This window comes from Podospora anserina, chromosome 2 (assembly GCF_000226545.1).
Source record: "Podospora anserina S mat+ genomic DNA chromosome 2, supercontig 2".
Taxonomy (NCBI): domain Eukaryota; kingdom Fungi; phylum Ascomycota; class Sordariomycetes; order Sordariales; family Podosporaceae; genus Podospora; species Podospora anserina.
The window spans coordinates 4111851-4130421 of NW_001914858.1; the positions used below are offsets into that span (position 1 = coordinate 4111851).

An 18571-nucleotide genomic window follows, 5' to 3' on the forward strand; every position below is an offset into this window, starting at 1 on the left:
AGCAAAAAGACTGTCATTTTTGAAGACGGACTTGGTGTGGTACAAGAGGAATTTGACTTTGATGAGATGGAGATAGAGGGTGACTACGATGAAGAGGAGGAGGGCTACGCGGATGGCGAAGAGTTCGGGGGTTATGATGAGGATGAGGAAGGGTACTATGATGATGACGAAGATGGGTATCCAGAGGAGGAGTGCTATGATGAGGGTGGGGTTGGATCGTGCTGATGAACCGCAGCACTGAGCCGGTGGTCTACATGAGACAGCGCGTCATAATCTGCCAAAGGGTTTGCCATGTAGCGCATTGCTGGATGCAGTGTATATATCACAGCACAACTCATGTATATGTACCTTGTAATGAAGCATACATATCATTATGACCCAACTGACAACTCTGTCCATGATGGCCTAAAAAGAAGCAAAAGAAGACCACCCCTCCTGGGAGGAGGACCCAGCGCAACGGAATGAGAATCCACTATGTTAACCGATACACCAGAGGGGTCTGCTCTTCGGTCTGATATTGCTTGCCTGTTTGATGGAAGCTGCTGGCGGAAGACTATATCGTATTGGGCAGTGAGGTGGGCAGGCGGGTGGTGGCAGGAAGAAGTGCTTGTCTTGAGAAGGGACGTGGCGGTAGAGTCATCATGCCGCGTGACGTTGGGTGGGAGGAACTAGGAAAGGAAGGAAGGGGCGGGGAGAAGGCAGGAGGCAGGCGGGTTCTTGCCTCGCGGTTGTTAGGCAGGCAGGAACAACGATGTGGACGGTCCCGTCTTTCCATATGGCAGGGTCAAGAGTTCTCGCGGCAAACATCCCATTGAAAAACAGATGTAGCTCTTTGAAATGGCCTGTTTATACATTGTAGTTTACATGTGTGGATCCTATACATTTAAAATTATATGTTCATACCACCCCCTGATTTCACACACAAGGGTAATCCAACTCCTCACAAGTAGAGTAATAGCTGAACCCCCCCCCACCCCCCCCCAGTTCCATGGATGAGCATTCCACCACGGGTACCACACCCGCGAGTCCATCGCCGAATCCCCCCAGTGCGGCCCAGAGGCAGCTGAGATGCCAGACTGAACCCGAGTGTATGGGCTGACTAAAGGGGTTGGACAGTCCCCGGTAACCAAACGGCTGATCGTTGATGTGGGCCGGGCCTTTGATCTTGAGCTTTGTTGGTAAGAGGAAGAGGAGACCTGGGTTTGTACAGGATAGCTGCGCTTTGTGGTTGTTGTTGTTGTTGTTGTTGGTCCAGGCACTGTTGCAGTCGAGAGCCCGGGGGACAGATAGGTAAGGTAATTTGTTCACTTGTAATTGCTGACAGGCCGAAAGAACAGCCAAATCGGTGGGTTAAGGCTGGTTGCTGGATACTTACATTGAAGCACTTGGGTGGGTTGTACTTTTGGGCCTCGTGAAGATGTTTCGTCAAGTTCGGTCGTAGAATAAGTGTAACTCCATTCTTCTCCACAGGCCATCGAATTTTCAAGCCAGCAACCATAGACACAGTTTCAGTGAGGCCTTCTGTGATCGAGGCCTCCGGGCTTCTTTGATGACGATTTGACCAGAGAACCGAACGTTGGACACCGCAAACCCATAGTCTTCACACGCAAGCACCTTGTTCGCACAGTAAGACTGAAGGGACTGCTTGAGCAATGGATACACAAGTGATCTTCCAGGTATAACCGAAATTATACTTCGCCGCTGGTGGAGGTGTGTAATAAGTGATTGTTATCATGTAGCAGTTACTCGACAGGCACTTGATGGCATGACGGCTTTCGTAAAGGTCATTGGCCACGCAGGCAGCCCCGGCTGCATCACCGGCACCATCGTTGATATTGAGAGCTAACTGTAGCTGGAAAGCGACCGTTTAGTTAGCGCACCAGAGGTCTTCATAGGAGGAGAGCAATCTCCAGGCGCACCTCTCTGTCGACGGCCGCCCAGTGAGGATGGGAGCTCCATCCCCCGTTCTCTGAACTTGTCCTCGAGAACTTCCTGCTCGGCGGTGTTGTCTGGGTCGGCAGAACCGCCCTGACAAATAAGAGGGGATTGACATCGTCGGGTGGATCTTGGTCCTTCCAAGCGGTGACGGCGCCGTTGGCAACCTGGACCCACAGGAGTATTGAGCTGCTGCTTCATGTCACAAGTCCCGCCGACCCAAGAGACATCGAAGCACTGGATATCAACAGTGTGAAGTTTGCTCTATCGGGTAAGATTGCGAGCATGTAGCAGTGGAAATAGTGCTCTTCACGATAAAATCAGGAAAGAAGGAACCAGTTTGATGAAGGCTGGCCGCCGACGTGTGGGGGAAAGCGTTGATGCATCATGTTCAAGATAGACACGTTATGGTTTACCAGCTTTCTCTCTATCTCATCTCACCTTGAGCCATGCACATCGTCGAAATTACACCCAGGTATCAAGGGTTGCTTCTATAATCTCGCATTCTTCTTGGAGCCCCTCATTTGCATGACACCCTTTCAAACTTGATCAAATGTGAGTATGCCAGGAATCAGTCAGTCACAAGCTAGCAGTTCCCTGACTTGCACTACATATGATCATTCGTGCCTTCGTCTGCTGTCGATTGCTGCCTGGCAATAAAGCAATTTACGATCATGGCAGGCGCCCGTGCGGGTTGTAGTTGCCATTTTTGACCAGAATTCCCCAGCTAACCAATGACTGCCAAAGCAAGCAGCTTGCGTGATGTGTGCGAGTGTAGGGAAGGAGCAAAGCGAGCCGAGGGCACCTCAACTCTCCTGTGGTCAATGAGATCGGATTGAAGGTTGGCAGTTTCACATCTTGGGGCCAAAGCATCGCAACTCAGGCAAAAGACAGGAAAGAAGAATATCATCGACCACCAATCATCAAGATGTCCAAGCGCACAAAGAGTACGTATCACCCATCTTCCACCCGATAGGCCTTGCCAACACTTCACAGAAGTCGGGATTGCCGGCAAGTACGGTGTCCGATACGGCGCCTCACTCCGAAAGCAGCTCAAGTGCATTGAAACTACTCAACATGCCCGCTACCTCTGGTAACTCCTCCCTTGCTGCCTCTGTCTTCAGACATTTCTTCCTGACCATGTTGAAGCCCCTCCTGCGGCAAAAACGCAATCAAGCGGGTTTCCACCGGTATCTGGAAATGCAATGGGTGCAATAAGACTGTGACTGGAGGCGCCTACCTTCTCTCGTAAGTTGAGCTCTCACTTGGGCATGGAGAAACGGGCAGCCAGGACTTTGCTGATGAATCTGCTCAAAGGACACCTGCTGCAACAACGACTCGTTCAACGCTTCGTCGGCTCCGCGACCTCAAGGAAGGAAAGGTTTGATATGTCAACCCCCATGATGGAAAGAACATGTGGTCGGATGCTTGATCATGGCCGTCTTGGAGATGATTTTGTTTTGACCCTCGGCACCGGGTTCCATGTCAGGTAGTGCACTGACTTCACATGAATGGAAGAATATTGCGAGAACTGTGCCAGCCGGAGCCAGTCGATGTATGGTTCACGGTCCAGACATAACTGCAATGTCCTTGATCATCGAGCTATCCTCGGTTTGGCATGCGCGTGAAAAGGAACTTTGGTGTAACCTCTTGAACGTGCATACAGCTGCAGGTATTTTGCTCAGCCTGATTCTGCGTGCCAACCGCTAATGCATGGCCTTATACGAGCCATTTGAATTGGTTTGTTTGCTCTGATATCCGAAATCTTGCATGAATCACAGCACAATCGGGATGGCGATGGTTGAGTCCCGCCAAGCGCCCATTGACACACAAGAAAGCCTGTTGGCTTCCCTTGGGGCTGGGGATAACAACGTTTTCACAAGATCCCGCCTGATGTTGGATATGATCTGAGTCACGGTGGAGTTTTCGTCAGATCGCAGCTTTCAAGCCTGTGCCAAGTTGCAAGAACGGGAGCTGCCGATGCAGGAGATCTGTAATTATTCTGAGCAAGAATAGACCGCCGATCGGAACTGTCAAACAAAGGTACCGGCAGCTTGGTCAGGTGCGGCTCCGATCCGAACCCCAACCCGGGGCTGGCGGCTATCTTAACGTTTCGCGTGACCAACGCTTGCCTTGATGGTGTAGGGTGCTCACAGACAGGCAAGACAGGCTGGCAGATGGATCCGCCCCGTGCGCTGGTGACAACTTCCACATGTGATCCAACCAGCGATATCGATCTCTTGTGCGGCAGTTTCCCGCTTGGTGCGCTTGTGTCAGTGCTTGGGAGATGGGAGGTAGCCTGGAATTGGAAAGTCGGAGATGTGGTTGTAGGGAAGGAGAGCAGTGGTGGCCTCCGCTCTCATTAACAGCGGAGCAAATAAGCCGCCCATGAATTGGTTAGCATCTCCTTTCTTACCCAACCTTCCAACGCCTCCTCAAACATCTCCGTGGTACTTTCACGAATATCCGTCGTGTTCAGCGGAGAGAGAAGTCCGAAGCAAGTGACACGACAGGCCCAACTCCGCTTGTTCCCGATCATGCTTCAACGCCAGTGGTCCAGGAGGGTAGTGGTGCGTATGATAGATTTGGAAGCTGCAGAGCATCGACGATTGTGATGGCATCTTCCCCTGATCCCCCTGATGTCAACATCCAACCGGCCAAGGCAACAACACATTGCCTCCACGGATGACCAACGCTTGGGATTGTCATTGGAGCTTCAACCAACACGTGTACCGTCGGCTTTAGAACTTGACTCCAAAGGAATATCTTAGTGCCCTTTCAACTTGATTGATGCTCCTCGGCTCAATGCTTCGTTTCAAAGGCCGCAGCGCGGGGCAGGAGCCGGCCGATTGTTGTTGACTTGTTTGTTCTCCCCGCAAAGAAGCAGCAAAAGTGGTGACGTAGTTTTTGCATTGTCAGGTTGGAGTTGGCCAATTGTGGGTCATCTTGGCAGCGAAAGAGCCCCTCTTGCGTCACCGACAAGGACCCAAAGAAGCTTTTGGGCTGACTGGGGCTAATCCGCTAATCCGCTTTTGGGTTGCTCTAGAACGTCACTTGGAGATTTAGGGCAACCGTTGCAAAACACCCAGACTGGCAGGAGCAGTTATGGAAGTGAAGTTTGTCTGAGAAGGCTGAAGTGACAGATTTTGAGGATATCGGCCTTCAAGATACAGTTCAGACCGTAAACATTTACAATCTTCCAACTGACAGTTACCAAAATGTTCCCATAGTTCATTAACGATCTAGCTGCATGACCCTGTAGACATCAAACTGGTCAACAGTAGGACGAGTCCCTAATTGTGCTATACTATTCATGCTGCTGCTAGCAATTGGGTAATGCAGTTTCAAAGGACCTCACAAGCCCCACAGGCCTGAGCCACAATTGTGCACCTACCTTAAATGGAGAGGCCACAACGGCTGGTCAACTGGTAACTGACGTCATGGCCTCCTGAACGCGCGGTTGTCGCGGAGGGGTGGGGTAGTTTGTCTAAACTTGCGTGTACTTGCCTCTTTGATGGCTGCAAACGCAAGGCCATCCGATCCGTACTTGCCTGCAATAACTAGACAAGGGCCGAATTAACGCAGGGACAGCGGAATCATGTGAAGGAAGTAGCTACGTCATAGGAGCTTCTCCTCCGTCACACCCCTCTGATGCCTTTCGAGGAGTCAGTCAAACCAGAAATTTGCAAGCGGGCCAGACCCCCCATCGATTGTGTATATAATCTCCCATCTTCCACCTTTCAGAGCTGTTCTTTTTCTTCCATCATCAAACAACTCTAGCAGACAATCGACCACTACACTCTACAAACAACTTTCACACTCAAACAAACAACTTTCACCACCTACAACTATCAAAATGGAGACCATCAAGAACGCCGGCAACTTCGTCGCTGACAAGGTCAACGCTGCCACCTCTGAGGCTTCCAAGACGACCAACAAGGAGGTCGCCAAGGACTCCAATGCTAGCGCCGGCACTCGGTAAGCATCTCTCCCTTCTCCCCTCATTACTTGGCATCCAATTAACACCCTCAACAGTCTCGACGCTGCTGGCAATGCCATCTCCGACAAGTTTGACGAGAAGAAGCACGAGGCCTCCGCTGAGACCAACAAGCAGAAGGCTACCCACTAAGTGCCTTTCACTATCTCAATAACCGCCTTCTGACACCTTCAACCGCTCATCATTGACGACATCGACCACTGCTTCTTTCGGGCTGGGAGAGACTTGATCACAATGGGTTGGTTTTGGACATCATGGGGTGATTGATGGGAGGACTTTTGGGGCATGGATTTCAGTTTCTTTAGGGGACAGTGGATTTCGGGAAGGAGGATTAGCATTTTAATACCCCCGACTACTAGCTCGGTAGCTTGATAGTCAACCTCGCTTCTTACCCATACTTTTTTGTGCCTTTTGCTGTGCTTGGTGATGTGACTTGTTCTGTGCCTTTCTGCCGACATCTTTCTTGCTGTGAATTTGCAAGAGTTACTGGTAAAATCCACGCTTTGAATCGAGAATGCTTCTATCTATCGCATGATAGTCAAAAATTCAGAGAGTAGTATTCCTGCTTCCACAACGTTGATATCAGCCAATTCCAGAACATCTTGAGCTGTTCAGCATGAAGCCAAGTGGAGAAAGTTTGCCCCATATCCACTAGACAGATAGACCCTTGGCGATGGTATCCAATCCCAACCCAGAATCCGGGGTCGGAGACAGCCGTAGTCAGGCTTGGCACCAAGCAGGTGTGACATGGGGTATCACCACCAAAAATTAATTTTACTCTTGAACGCGACGTGCAAACTCGCGGCGATTTTCCCCCCAGCTTCTTCAATACTTTGAAAGTCAATCGACCGGTCAATACAGCGCCAAATCACAGCCATGGACTTCTCGACACACTCGTCGCCCTCGGGCGCCGAAGCCCTTACCTTTATAGAAATGATCGACCAGACGACCATCATCTCGCTGCTCTCGACACTCGCGATCCTGTTCACGGCGCTGGGGATTTCGAAACTGGTATTGGACAAGCACACTCCGGGGAGGCTGAGGTTCCTGTTTGTCTGGCATGCGTTTGACGCGCTGATCCACTTCATACTGGAGGGGAGTTTTGTGTGGCACTGCCTGTTCAGCAGCACGTCGGTGAGGGAGGTGAAGGGGGATTACTTCCCGACGCCGTATTATTATTTGGGGCGGGACCAAAAGGGACGGGTTTGGGGCTCGCAGGCGGCTGTTGGGCAGGAGGGGTTTTTGGGTGCTATGGCGCAGTTGTGGATGGTGTATGCCAAGGCTGATCGGAGGTGGGCGGGGGTTGATTTGGCGACAATGAGTATTGAGATTATTACGGTTGTTTTTGGGGGTGTGATGGCGGTGTTGGTTTGTTGGGATTTGGCGAGGAAGAATGTGGCTAGGGGGAACTTGGCTAGTGAGTATATTCTCGGGGAGGTGGAGGTGAGGAAGGGAGGATTGCTAATGGGAGATACAGTGATCATTCTTGCGACGGCCGAGTTGTATGGTGGGTATATGACTTTTATGCCGGAATGGTTGAGCGGGAGCGCCAACTTGGATACGAGCAACTTTATGTACAAGTGGATTTTCTTGGCCTTTTTCAATGTAAGTTGTTTGATGGCGATGTCGTGGGGGGGAGGTTGCTAACGGTTTGATAGGGCCTTTGGGTGGTTATCCCTCTGTATGCCATCTACGTGGCTGGAGCGGACATTTACGACGCTATCTGGGTCAGGTCTATTGTTGAGGAGCAGAAGAAGGACGAGTAAAGCGTGCGATGAGAAGGGCGGTGGTTCGTGGAGAACGATGATATACGTTGAGGGGTTGATACATCATTATCTAATGACTGATGTTTGATGCTGTGAAGAGTGGGGGGGTGCTGGTATATGGGTATAAAGAAATTGCGAACTGTAGGTACGACATGGCTGTAGGAATGAACAAAATGCATATACTTGATGCTTTGGGCTTTGTTGAGGGAGCCCTGAACCCAGCCGGAAATCTCATGAGAACCTCGCTGCAAAACCAGGTTCGCCAGGCACATCATAACACATTACGATCATACAAGTCGATATCCTTGGCCAGCATCAATAGCTGGAGCGCATCAAAGCCAGCCAGCCCCATGTCAGCCACATGCATGGCGGATCCCACGTTGGTGACAGACGTGTGGCGTTGATGCTACAGACTAAACCGGAAAGTTGGGTGGCCCTCCGCAAAGCAGAGCCTGTAGCATACCCCCTTTTCATTTCGGAATTCTAGACTTCCAGCTTCCTCTACCCACCAGACCGTAACCCATGACAATGCTGGAGTCTAGAGCCGCTGGGAACTCGTGTCAAGCTTCATCCAGCCTGGGCAAGCTCGGCATCCTGCTGACCCTGCTCGCTTCCTGTTGTACCTTATCGTCCTTCAAGAGAGTCTAGAATTGTGAGATAGGTACCGACCCGCGAAAAGCAAGGCGAATAAAGTTCCTAACCTCCGAGTCCGAGGGAGCTAGCAGGAGCAATACTTTGGTTGTCGACTTCTGCCAAGCTCCGTATTTCAATCTAGGTAGGGCTGGAGCAAGTTGTAAAGCTGGCCTGTTGGCATAGGGGCCACTAGCGAGCATCATTTTCAACGATCTTCCGACGGTGTCGATACGAGGCATGTCGCCTTATCTGCTTGCTACCTTCCCCGCAATGATGTTCGCAAGGCATGGCTGGCTTTCAAAGGAATCCATCGTGGGATCTCTTATCTCAGTTTGGAAGTTATGGGGGAGGGGGAGAGGCCAAGTGAAGTCCCTTGTCGGGTGACACGAGGGTGATGGGATGACCGCAACCTGATACATGCTCTGCTTCAGGGGATGCGAGGGGTGGGTGACAACGGACGATGGTCGATGGAATCGAAAGAAGCTTTTATTGTGGGTGCTGAGGGGAGGAAACGTAGGACAGATGGGACTGAGTGCATCGTTAAACCTTGATAGCTGGTGATGATCGATCCGGATCGATGTTGTGGTGGACTGATGCACTTTCATGACTGGCCTTGAGGACTGAGGTCAGTAAGAAGGCTCATTGCAAATGACAAAACTAGTGATGACTGAGACTGAATTGATATTATGCCAGGGCCTGTGGGCATGAAAAGCAAAGCAGTCTATCTTTGGACAGGCTGTATTGATGCTGGGAGGCTATCCAGAGAACAGGCTGGATGGGCCGTGAAGATCTCCAAGCAGTGGAAGGAGTGTCGTTGACTTGCACAGATCGCATGTCTCTCGGTTTGATCCGCAGCAGGGGTTGGCCCTGCCTTTTCAGGAGTCTTGGCATGTCACTCAAGAGCTGCGGGGGGTGGAGCTTTGACCAGTTTACGGCTCTTGCGGCGACTCCGGATGGACCAGGGGGCCTCGCTAGTGCAGAAGACGAAACTGGGGGTTGTCACGAAACTGCCTCAACCCCACGTCGCGACAATGCCTCGCTGCACTCATCACAGCACAATTCGAGCTCTTTGCCCGCCCACAGCGAGAGAGTTGAGCTTGGGCCCCGAGCCGAATCAATGGCTTACCTTTGCATCCCAGCACAGGGTGCTCGCTTTTGCCACGCCAAGGTTGCTATCATGACGAGCTCTGGAAGGCAAACTCTGGATAGCAGCTCAAGTTCAGGTTGAGTTCTTCTGCCCCTACCTCAAGATACCATAGCTAGAAACAGTTTTCTAGGCAATGACTGGTCCCAACATCTCGATAAACGACCGTCTCTGCGGCCTCTGGGGGAAGACAATGACACCCTGAGCAGGATGGGATGGCCTCCCGTCTGGCCATCAGCCACCTTCAAGGGGCCAAGATCGCTTTCTGCCTGAGCGGCCGCACTTGAGTCGCCATCTCTCCTGGGGATTTGAAGATGCCCAGCCCACACCCCTGCTCGGTTGTATCCTGTCCGGGAGGGGACCATCCCAAGCTCTCGTCAACGTTTGCCGTCTCTTCGACAACCTGACCGGGAGAGCACATGGTGCTCTGTCCCCATTTTAATGCACCGGTGTCTCCCCTTCAGCACCCTGCTTCTTCTGGAAGAGACCCGCGGTCTGCAAGTGTCTGTCTGCCGTTCTTTGCCTTGGTTGGATTGGCCCATTCATCAGCCCTGGTCCCTGTTTCTATTCCCAGTCGAGGGCAAGCAGCAAGTGCTGGGTGCTCAGGGACTGTTTCGTCTGGCCCGTGGTTGTGCTCAAGGTGTGCCCACCCCTGCCGAACAGACGGGCTTACGAGAGTGGAATGCGGGATGGCAGGATACCATTACACTCTTGCTTCATCCATCTGTTTGTCTTGATTTGTTCCTTTTTCTCCCCCTTCGCTTCTTCACCACACATCGGCCGGCGCCGTGTTTACGACCTCGACGACGTGGATTAGATGACTTGACGACGGACGGATTCAAGGGCACTGCTACGGCAATCTCGCCATCGCCGACCTCGCGGATAGACAGACACCGACAGAGCCCAAATGTCGCCACTCGCGTTGGTAGATGAGGTGATTGCCTCGTGGTTGCAGTCGCGGGACGACACGGGGACGATGCCGCAGAACAACTTCAACAGGACAGGAACCAACACCTTCCAGACGGCTCGGAACCAAACCACCACACAGCAGATGTTCTTCAACGAACTACGATTCGCCGCTGCCAGATCCATTCGAACATCGACCATCATTTTAGCTTCTTTTAATATTATTGCTTCTTTTGCGACCGCCGTGGGGATCCTGGTTGATTCGTATTTCAGGGAAAGGCGGAACAACAGGTCATACAGGTTCAAGCGGAATGGCTTCAACTTTGTGCCCGAAGGCGAGATCTATCCGCTCATTTTATCAATTGGAATTTTCATTCAAAGCTTGGTCTTTGCCGGCGCTCAGTCGACTGGCCTCGACGGACTTTTTGGCACGGGATGCACTATGATGGCATTGGTCATGTTGCCTGGTGAGAAGAAACCTTGGTCTCAGATGAGTAGGTTGGAATTACGCTTGCTGACATTTACCAGCTGTGTTCCTGGCGCCTTTTATTCAGCTTGTCTTTGGTGTTGAGTTGACGTTGAGGGCACTTCGAAAGGAGTTGTTTGCCCCACGGGGGAAATGGAATGTGTCGATTTGCTCAGCACTTGTTGGGCTGTTTACACTTGCCATGTTTCTGGTTGCCGACTTTGACCAGTCTCCAAACTTTTGCTTAACCTCGCTCTTTTGGTTTGTTGCTCACTACTCGACGGCATGCTTTGGGCTTCTGACGGCCATAGCCTCGGTACTTATTATCTGCACTGTGGTGATCTTCATCAAGCTACACAGCAGCATTCAGATCGAGGTGACAGCTCGCGTGGCGGCCTCGAGGATGGTTTATTACCTGGCATTGGGAGCCATCTCGATTGTAAGTTAATCCATGTGATTTTGATCAGAACCAGTTGCTCACCTCTATCAGTGTTTCATGTTGCCATATTTCTACGTTTTGACCTTTCTGAACCGGCGAGGCCAGAACAACAATTCTCTCAATCTTTCAATGGTTGCTGCGGTGGTGGCAAACATATCCGGACTCATGAATGGCGGGCTTTACCTGTTCTTGAAGTCAAACACCATTTCGACCATTGGACCTAGGGACAAAATCGGCGAGTACGAGAACCGCAGGGCCAGATATAAGATTGAGCGGCGGTATACCATGGACGACGCAGACTCGGAATTCGGATTCGATGAGGATTTCAAAAAATACAAGACGGCCGCTGATCTTCGCAGGATGGATAGCGAAGAGACTCTGACGGCCTACGAGAAAGAGGAGATGGTGGATGCTAAGAGCATGCGCAGCGTGAGGCCACCTTCCACCATCTACGGTCGACGAGGCCCTGCGTCCATTCGCTCCTTCCGCTCCAACAGATTGATGTCTGCGGCATCCAACGTGTTCATGCCGAAAGCGCCAGAACGAGCCCGTGTTTCGAACGCAGCCGGTGGGCACATGAGAAAGCGCTCCAACTACTCATTATTTCCTAACAAGAACTCCGGCGCCAAGTCGTCACTTACCTTCCTTCCTGCCACCACATACTCACCCAACAACAACGACCACCTCAAACCACCACCCTCGATGGGTAACCTTGCCGCCTTCCGCCACCGCAGAGACTCGTCTCTTATCTCATCAGCGACGGTTCAGATCGGACTAAGATTCTCCTCTGTCGACGATATCCCACCAGTAGCCCAAACAGTCGTCACAGTTCAGGACCCTCATGTGTACAACTTGGAGTGCCCCAACGTGGTCAAGGAGCTTCAAGCCAAGGGCATCAATGTTCAGCTCAAGCGTCCCGTGGGCTTGGACTCGGGAGCCTCGACACCAACCGGCTCGACGAAAGAAGGGTCTCCTACAAGTCCGGGCCGAAGTCCAGTCAAGGATGCGAAGATGAAGACGCTGCCGCCTGTGCCGAGACCCATGATTGACACCCAGTCTGTAACGCCGGCACCACCATTTCAGGAGATCACCCTGAGCCCCAGTGTCTACAGCCCACAAAGCCCCAGCAAGGCCAAACTCGTCCCTCCAGCTAAGCCGGCTACCAACCCACGGAGTCCCCCCATGGTACCACCACCACGACGAACAGGCGAGACGACACCACCTCCTGTGGCGGATGGAAAGAATGCCTGGATATAGGACCAGTTACAAGAACAATAATGTGCGCGCGTGTGTGTCTTGTCAAGCATTTTCTGGTGTTGGAAGGTTAGCATAGGATGGTGTTGATGGATGGGTGTGTGCCATGCTATCATGATGGGTTCGGTGGGGGTGTACGAAGGTGGTGATGATGATGGTGATTTCTCTTTTCCACTCATTCATTCTAATCTTTTTAGAGAGATTTGCCAGGACGGGCATGGGATGGTTGTCTTTTTTCTTTATTTATATATACCAACCACGCGGTTGACACCGTACTCTTTTTTTTCTAACTTTATATACCATTGAAATGGCATGACATGCCTTGAGGGTGTCTATCATTTACTTTTTATCTTTCTACGTTTTCCGTCTCTGTTTTCATTGTGGTGTTGTCTTTGGTCTTTTTTCTTCTTTGCCTGGGGGGGGGGACGGGGTCTGTATTTCATGAAGGCGTCTCTAAGATGGTGGGTGGCGTATGAGAGACGGCCTTTTGTCGGATACAATTATTGATACTGCACACAACTTTAAGCACGTTCCTTTTAGTGGTAAGATGAGGGGAGGTGATGGGTGGGGAAAAGCAGGTCTTGGAGGCGAGTTGTGATGACTAGGAGGGGGGTTTGTTAGCAGGCATGTTGCCTTGGTGTGAGAGGGCTTGGTTGAGACGGTTATTGTAGGATTGAGAATAGGACAGGATGGATTATTCGGTCTATTGTCATCAGGTTAATACTTGACAGCATATCACTAGGCCTCAAGATTGTGTTACATGTCGCAGACTTGCGTCGAGAACTTTGATCTTTCACATTCTGTTTTGAACTATAATGCCAGAGTCAAGAGCTCGGAAGACGACAACGGGAAGTACCTAGTAAGGATGTGAAAGCTGCATTTTTATTTATGTGCTCATTGACACAGGTTGGACTATCACAGTCATGTGTGGGACTCAATCTCAGTTACTAAAGAAACGAACTATCGTGTTATTAGGAGCCATATCTCGTTTCTGGGCTCGAGGCTCTCAATTCCTGAATACATGTCGAGACCTCGTTGTTTGTTATTTGTTTAGCGTCGAAGAGCCATTCCGGCAATTTAATTTGATGATTTTCAACGTAAGGATCCAGGTTTTGGAAAGATCTTCATATTGGGGCTCTTATTGTGGCATCAAGCAATCTCAAACAGAGTGACCTTTCACTTCAAAGTTCGAGGCTTGTGCTGATTTGCCAATAGAAATATCAGTTCCAAGTGGATATCAGGCTCGTGGGCAACATCATTCTTGTCCACGCACATAATAAGTAGAGTTCTCCTTGATGACCGAATTTCCATGATTGTTGTTGACCAGAAAAGGGGTCATGGAAGCCGGGCAACTCCACCAAGCGGCATCGACGCCCAGCAACGGTGGCTGGCTGTAAGTCGAAACTTCCCGTCATCCTCTCCCTGCATATGACCGCTTGCCCCAAATTCCACGCATTCTAAATGCCCGTACCTATGCATCGGTGCTAACCCCAAACTGAGCCCTGGGCGGGTTCCAAGACGGTAAGAGATGCACTCCATCGAGAGATCATACGACAAAAGTCCTCCAGATCGGGCATTCCAAGACTTCGAAGCCAAATTGGGATAGAACCCGCTGCCCCAAGAAAGGGGGTCAACAGCCTTGTTTATATTTCCAAACCGCTCCTTCAGACTCCTGCATTGAACCAGGCGTCTGGCTCTATGTACTCGAGGTACTTGACGCCACGAGCCCAACTACATCGACCTTTCAACCGCTTTCTCTCCCTTGAACAGGCGCTCAAACGTGCTCTCTCAACGGCCTACAAGCACATTACCTTAGTCCAAACCAAGGTGCGTTTTCCAACAAGGCGGGTATGCACGCCGTTGTGGTGTCTCAAGCCCCCTAAGGCTCGCCTCCCATCGTGACTGGGCAGCCCAGTCAAAGCCCCAAAACTTGACAACTGACTAGTTAAGGGGGTGGCTTTCCATCTGTCATCTCTATCCGCGCGCGCCCGATGACCCGGCCGCACGCCCGCGGACCAAGGCTTCTCCCAACCAACCAGTTGGGCAGGACGTTTAACGCCGCGAAAGGTCGGGTGGAAGGAGTGCCCCTGGCTGCCAGTTATGAAGAGGAAACAACACGAAATGGAAATCGCGTCCCCTTGCATATCGGGCGCGAGATTTGCACACATAGCAACAAAAGCAAGACAGCAGTGAAATTTTGACGCCTTCTTTTTGCCTGCCACCAACCTAGGTACTGAACAGACGGGACCGAGAAGTCACTGCGAGTATCAACACCGAACTGCTCCAAGTACCGGTCAAGCCTAGAATTGTGACCACCATCCAATGTGATGTGACCGGCAGTTCATCATGTCATGTCCTCAATGATGTGAATGATCCACGATGCAAAAAATGTGACAACCACACAGGAAGCCTTACAACCAACCCTACCCGGTAACTCCCCCTCCCGAACCAAAAAAAACCAAGGCCTAGATTAAATAGACATCGACATCATCTCGTCGATCATGTTTCCAACTGCTCCTCTCCTCCTTCAACAAGGGTTACAACGTCGCACTCAAAAGCAAGCCACTCATTGCCGGCTCCCCCCGCGATCCCTTCCGTCCTCTGTGCCACACACCTACCCACCCACCCGCGATATATGAGAAATCCAGACCCTTTCTTCAATCTTGGTCAACTGATAGACAAAGCCGAGAAGGTAGACGAAATGGAATTTTTGATCGCCGACCACTGCAGTTGCAAATCTTTGCATTTTTTCCCCCTCATCGACAAGGCGGGCGGTTTGCAGCATGCGTTACCACCCACACACCACCACCACCACCACCACATTTCCATTTTCCATTCTTCCCCTCCCACTTCCCTTGTCCCCCTCTTCTCCTCTCTACTCAGATCCTTGAGGAAGTAGATAGGCAGAGTAGGATTCAGATCAAGACAAGGCAACCAAATCGTGCCCATCTTTTCACCACGGAGTTTACCGCCTCTTCCTCGAGGTAGTGTAGGTAGGCACCTGTATCCCATCCTGTCTAGCCTTCCCAACCACACGCCGAGAAAAGCGATCAAAAAGCAAAATGAAACAAAAAGTGGCGTTTTTTAGACGCCCTACCTCCCACGTCAAAAACAGGGGTCGCCAGTACGAAGGATCTCATCGGATTGGTCTGTTGCTTCACCCACCCTCAAAAGTACCGTCACCAAAATCTAGACCTTCTTTCCTACATCTGCCCGCGCATTGGGACGATTCCTGTCTCGTCTTAGCGGAGAGGCGGTGATGGCATGATTTATTAAGTCCCCAAAGTGCCGGGTCGGCCGGCTAATGGTTTCTTGTTCGGGAAACATGGGGAGATGGTGGTTAAAGGTGAGCAGTCAAAGTTGGCAAGGGATGGGAGGAACAAACAAACGGTGAGAGAGACATTTCTCCATATGTACCCCTATTTTTCACGATGAGACGGAAACATCTCCGGATACCTACCCAACGAGATGTTGAGAACAGACGGGTCTGTGAGTACATGATGTACAATGCCCTATCCCAATTCCAAACACATGGCTTTTCACTCCTGCCTTGCATAGCATAGAATCGGCAGTGGACATCAGTAGTCTCAAAACTTTGTTCATCTCTTCTAGCCTTATTACCTCCAACGCCCAAAACCGATGATGCACGTTCTGGAGAAAGTGATGAGGCTCGACCACCACCACCGCCATCCCTACTAGCAAACCACGGTGCCACGTTGTCCGTTGTCCCCCCGCCATCAAAGCGTTCCCTAGATAGCCTTGTGGGGTTTGGTTGGGGTTGTTCGCAAGATATCAAATCACGGCAAAGTTTTCAAAATTCTCTCTGCACCCCATGTTGCGAAAATGCTAGCTCGCGCAACCGATAAAACTCACCCCATTTTCTTCCATTCGTGGCCCGTCCCACTTCCCATTCGGGAAACTCGGCCGGGTTTGTTGCAAGCTGATGAGCATGCGGCTAGCAAATGGTTGGGTTAGTTTTGCGTGAGCGGTTGGTGGGAGAGTAACCTCACCAGAGGTAACTGCCGGGGGATTGACAAGTACCTCTCCTAAGTAAGGTAACTAGGACGCCATCGAATCGCAAATTCCAATCTGTCGGGTGGTGCAGAGAAACAAGGGTTGATTAGAAAAGAGAAGAAAAAACAAAATGCCATGCCGTGATGCTGCTGCAGCGGCGGCGGCGGGGTCTAATCCAAAGGTCCAGATTCCCGGAATTTGTTGCTTGTCACCACCTTGTTGACCTTCAACAAAGCTGCAGGCGAGAGATCTCTGGACGCCTCTATCTGTCCCCCTCCCTCCCTCGCCTAAAATGTCTCGAGTTTTGTTTTCTGCCGGTAAGGCAAGGACCCTGAAAAAAAGCCACAGACAAACAGAGAGAGATAATCAGATGATTAATAGCATCTCGGAGGTCTTGCCCGTCTGGAAATTCAAGTCATGTCCGGCATCATATAGTGTTACAAAACTGACATGAATATCAATAATCCATAATATGCAACAACAACTGTAAGACACCGTCGTCCCGGTGCAGTTGAGTTGCAAGCAGCAACCCGGAACATTCCCACTTTCAGCCCTCCCCCCCCGGTGTTGTTGTGCAAGTCAAAGAAAGAGAGAGAAATGGTTCATGTCAGTACCCGCGTCAAATTGATTTTGTTTCCCGTAATCCTGGTTCCCTTGGGAGGAACTGCAACCGTCTCGTCAAATCGTGAAAATCATACCAACTCATCATATTTCCCCCCCCAAGTCATTCCTGCTTTTATTTTTGGCCTCTCCCAATGGTGTGTGTGCGTCGCGCGGCACTGAAAGGAAGATCCCGAACCACTCTCCCGGGACACACAACGCAAAACAAAAAACAAAAAGCCTCTCCCTTCTTTTCCCCCCTGCCCTCATCTTGTCTGTTCTCTTGTCACCTGCCTAATCGGGACAAATCAGGGACCCAAGGACCATGGTGATGGCGCCTCAAGCGCGCGCGCGCCGCCGGGGTAGGGAAAAGCCAGATCTTTGGTTCCGATCCCCCCACCCAAAACACCACCCCCAAGATTGTGTTTTGTTGTGAGGTGAAGCATGACGAAACCCCCCGCTCCCATGGGAGGAGCGAAATGAAATGCTACCTCATCTTCAACGACGACAACAACAAGGCAAGAATGATGGGGGTTATTTCTGCGCGCGCACATACTGCGCGTGGAATCCAGGGTCCTGTCATCAGTGCTGTGTGTGGGAATCGATCAAGTCCGCATGTCCGCGATCCCAATATAGGTATCTTTGTTGTTGTAACCATGGATATAGGTTCGTCAGTCAATCGTGTGATATCCCCCCCCCTCCCCCCCCGTCCCTCTCCGTCCCTCTCCGTACCTCAACACCCAAACACCAGGATAATCCCATCTTCTGCTCATATTAATTGGCTTGGGTCCCGAGAACAAGTCAAATCCCAATTAACTGATGAGCCCCCAGTCTGTATCTCAATCGCGGCTCTCCACAGAGATGACATCGTGGCATCTTGGCACTGTTTCCAGGCCTCCTGCCATCATCCAGTTATTCCTTCTCTTGGGCCCGCTTGTTTTTACCGAAGTTTTAATGTTTTTGTTTTTGGCACACTCACGTTCATGCGTTTTCCATCTTGTCGTTCCAAAACCAAAATGCACGGAACTTTGAAAAGCGCGGCCCCCTGGTTCATCATGTTATCTGGCCCGAGCCCACAAAGACACAGAAGCGTCTGCAACCTCGTCATCGAAAAACTAATAATAACGTACCGAGAAATGTGTGTGCTGTGTGTGTGCAGAATGTGCAAGACATGATGTGGCAAGAAATACGAAGCGAAAACTTCCTAGACATTCTTCCTCATGGCTGGCAAAACAGGCCAAGCAAGGAGGGATGAATCGTCATGATCCGCGCGGGGGAAACCAAGAGGAGGTGTGGTGTTGAGAGCCCGCGGTCTGGAACACCTCTCGCAAAACTTCGCTTGATAATATCACCCAGTGAGTGCCCACCTTCAGCACCACCCTTTCCCTTCGCTCGCTTGTTGAGGGAAATATCAAGG

The 18571-nt window shown here is 51.0% G+C and overlaps 4 protein-coding genes across 4 annotated transcripts; all 4 read left to right on the forward strand.

Moving 5' to 3' along the window:
* Positions 1-2863: 2863 nt before the first annotated feature.
* Positions 2864-3322, forward strand: PODANS_2_11890 (uncharacterized protein; the record flags this gene model as incomplete). The annotated part of the gene is made up of 4 exons (XM_001911970.1): positions 2864-2882; positions 2932-3028; positions 3085-3183; positions 3253-3322. 4 exons carry the CDS (start codon positions 2864-2866, stop codon positions 3320-3322), a joined length of 285 nt encoding a protein of 94 aa, XP_001912005.1.
* A 2469-nt stretch (positions 3323-5791) lies between these two features.
* On the forward strand, positions 5792-6064 carry PODANS_2_11900 (uncharacterized protein; the record flags this gene model as incomplete). Its single annotated transcript, XM_001911971.1, has 2 exons — positions 5792-5913; positions 5971-6064. 2 exons carry the CDS (start codon positions 5792-5794, stop codon positions 6062-6064), a joined length of 216 nt encoding a protein of 71 aa, XP_001912006.1.
* A 744-nt stretch (positions 6065-6808) lies between these two features.
* Positions 6809-7698, forward strand: PODANS_2_11910 (uncharacterized protein; the record flags this gene model as incomplete). The annotated part of the gene is made up of 3 exons (XM_001911972.1): positions 6809-7349; positions 7410-7537; positions 7591-7698. 3 exons carry the CDS (start codon positions 6809-6811, stop codon positions 7696-7698), a joined length of 777 nt encoding a protein of 258 aa, XP_001912007.1.
* Positions 7699-10382: 2684 nt separating this feature from the next.
* Positions 10383-12543, forward strand: PODANS_2_11920 (uncharacterized protein; the record flags this gene model as incomplete). The annotated part of the gene is made up of 3 exons (XM_001911973.1): positions 10383-10848; positions 10910-11286; positions 11392-12543. The coding sequence occupies 3 exons, from the start codon at positions 10383-10385 to the stop codon at positions 12541-12543; spliced, it is 1995 nt and encodes a 664-aa protein (XP_001912008.1).
* Between the last annotated feature and the right edge of the window lie 6028 nt (positions 12544-18571).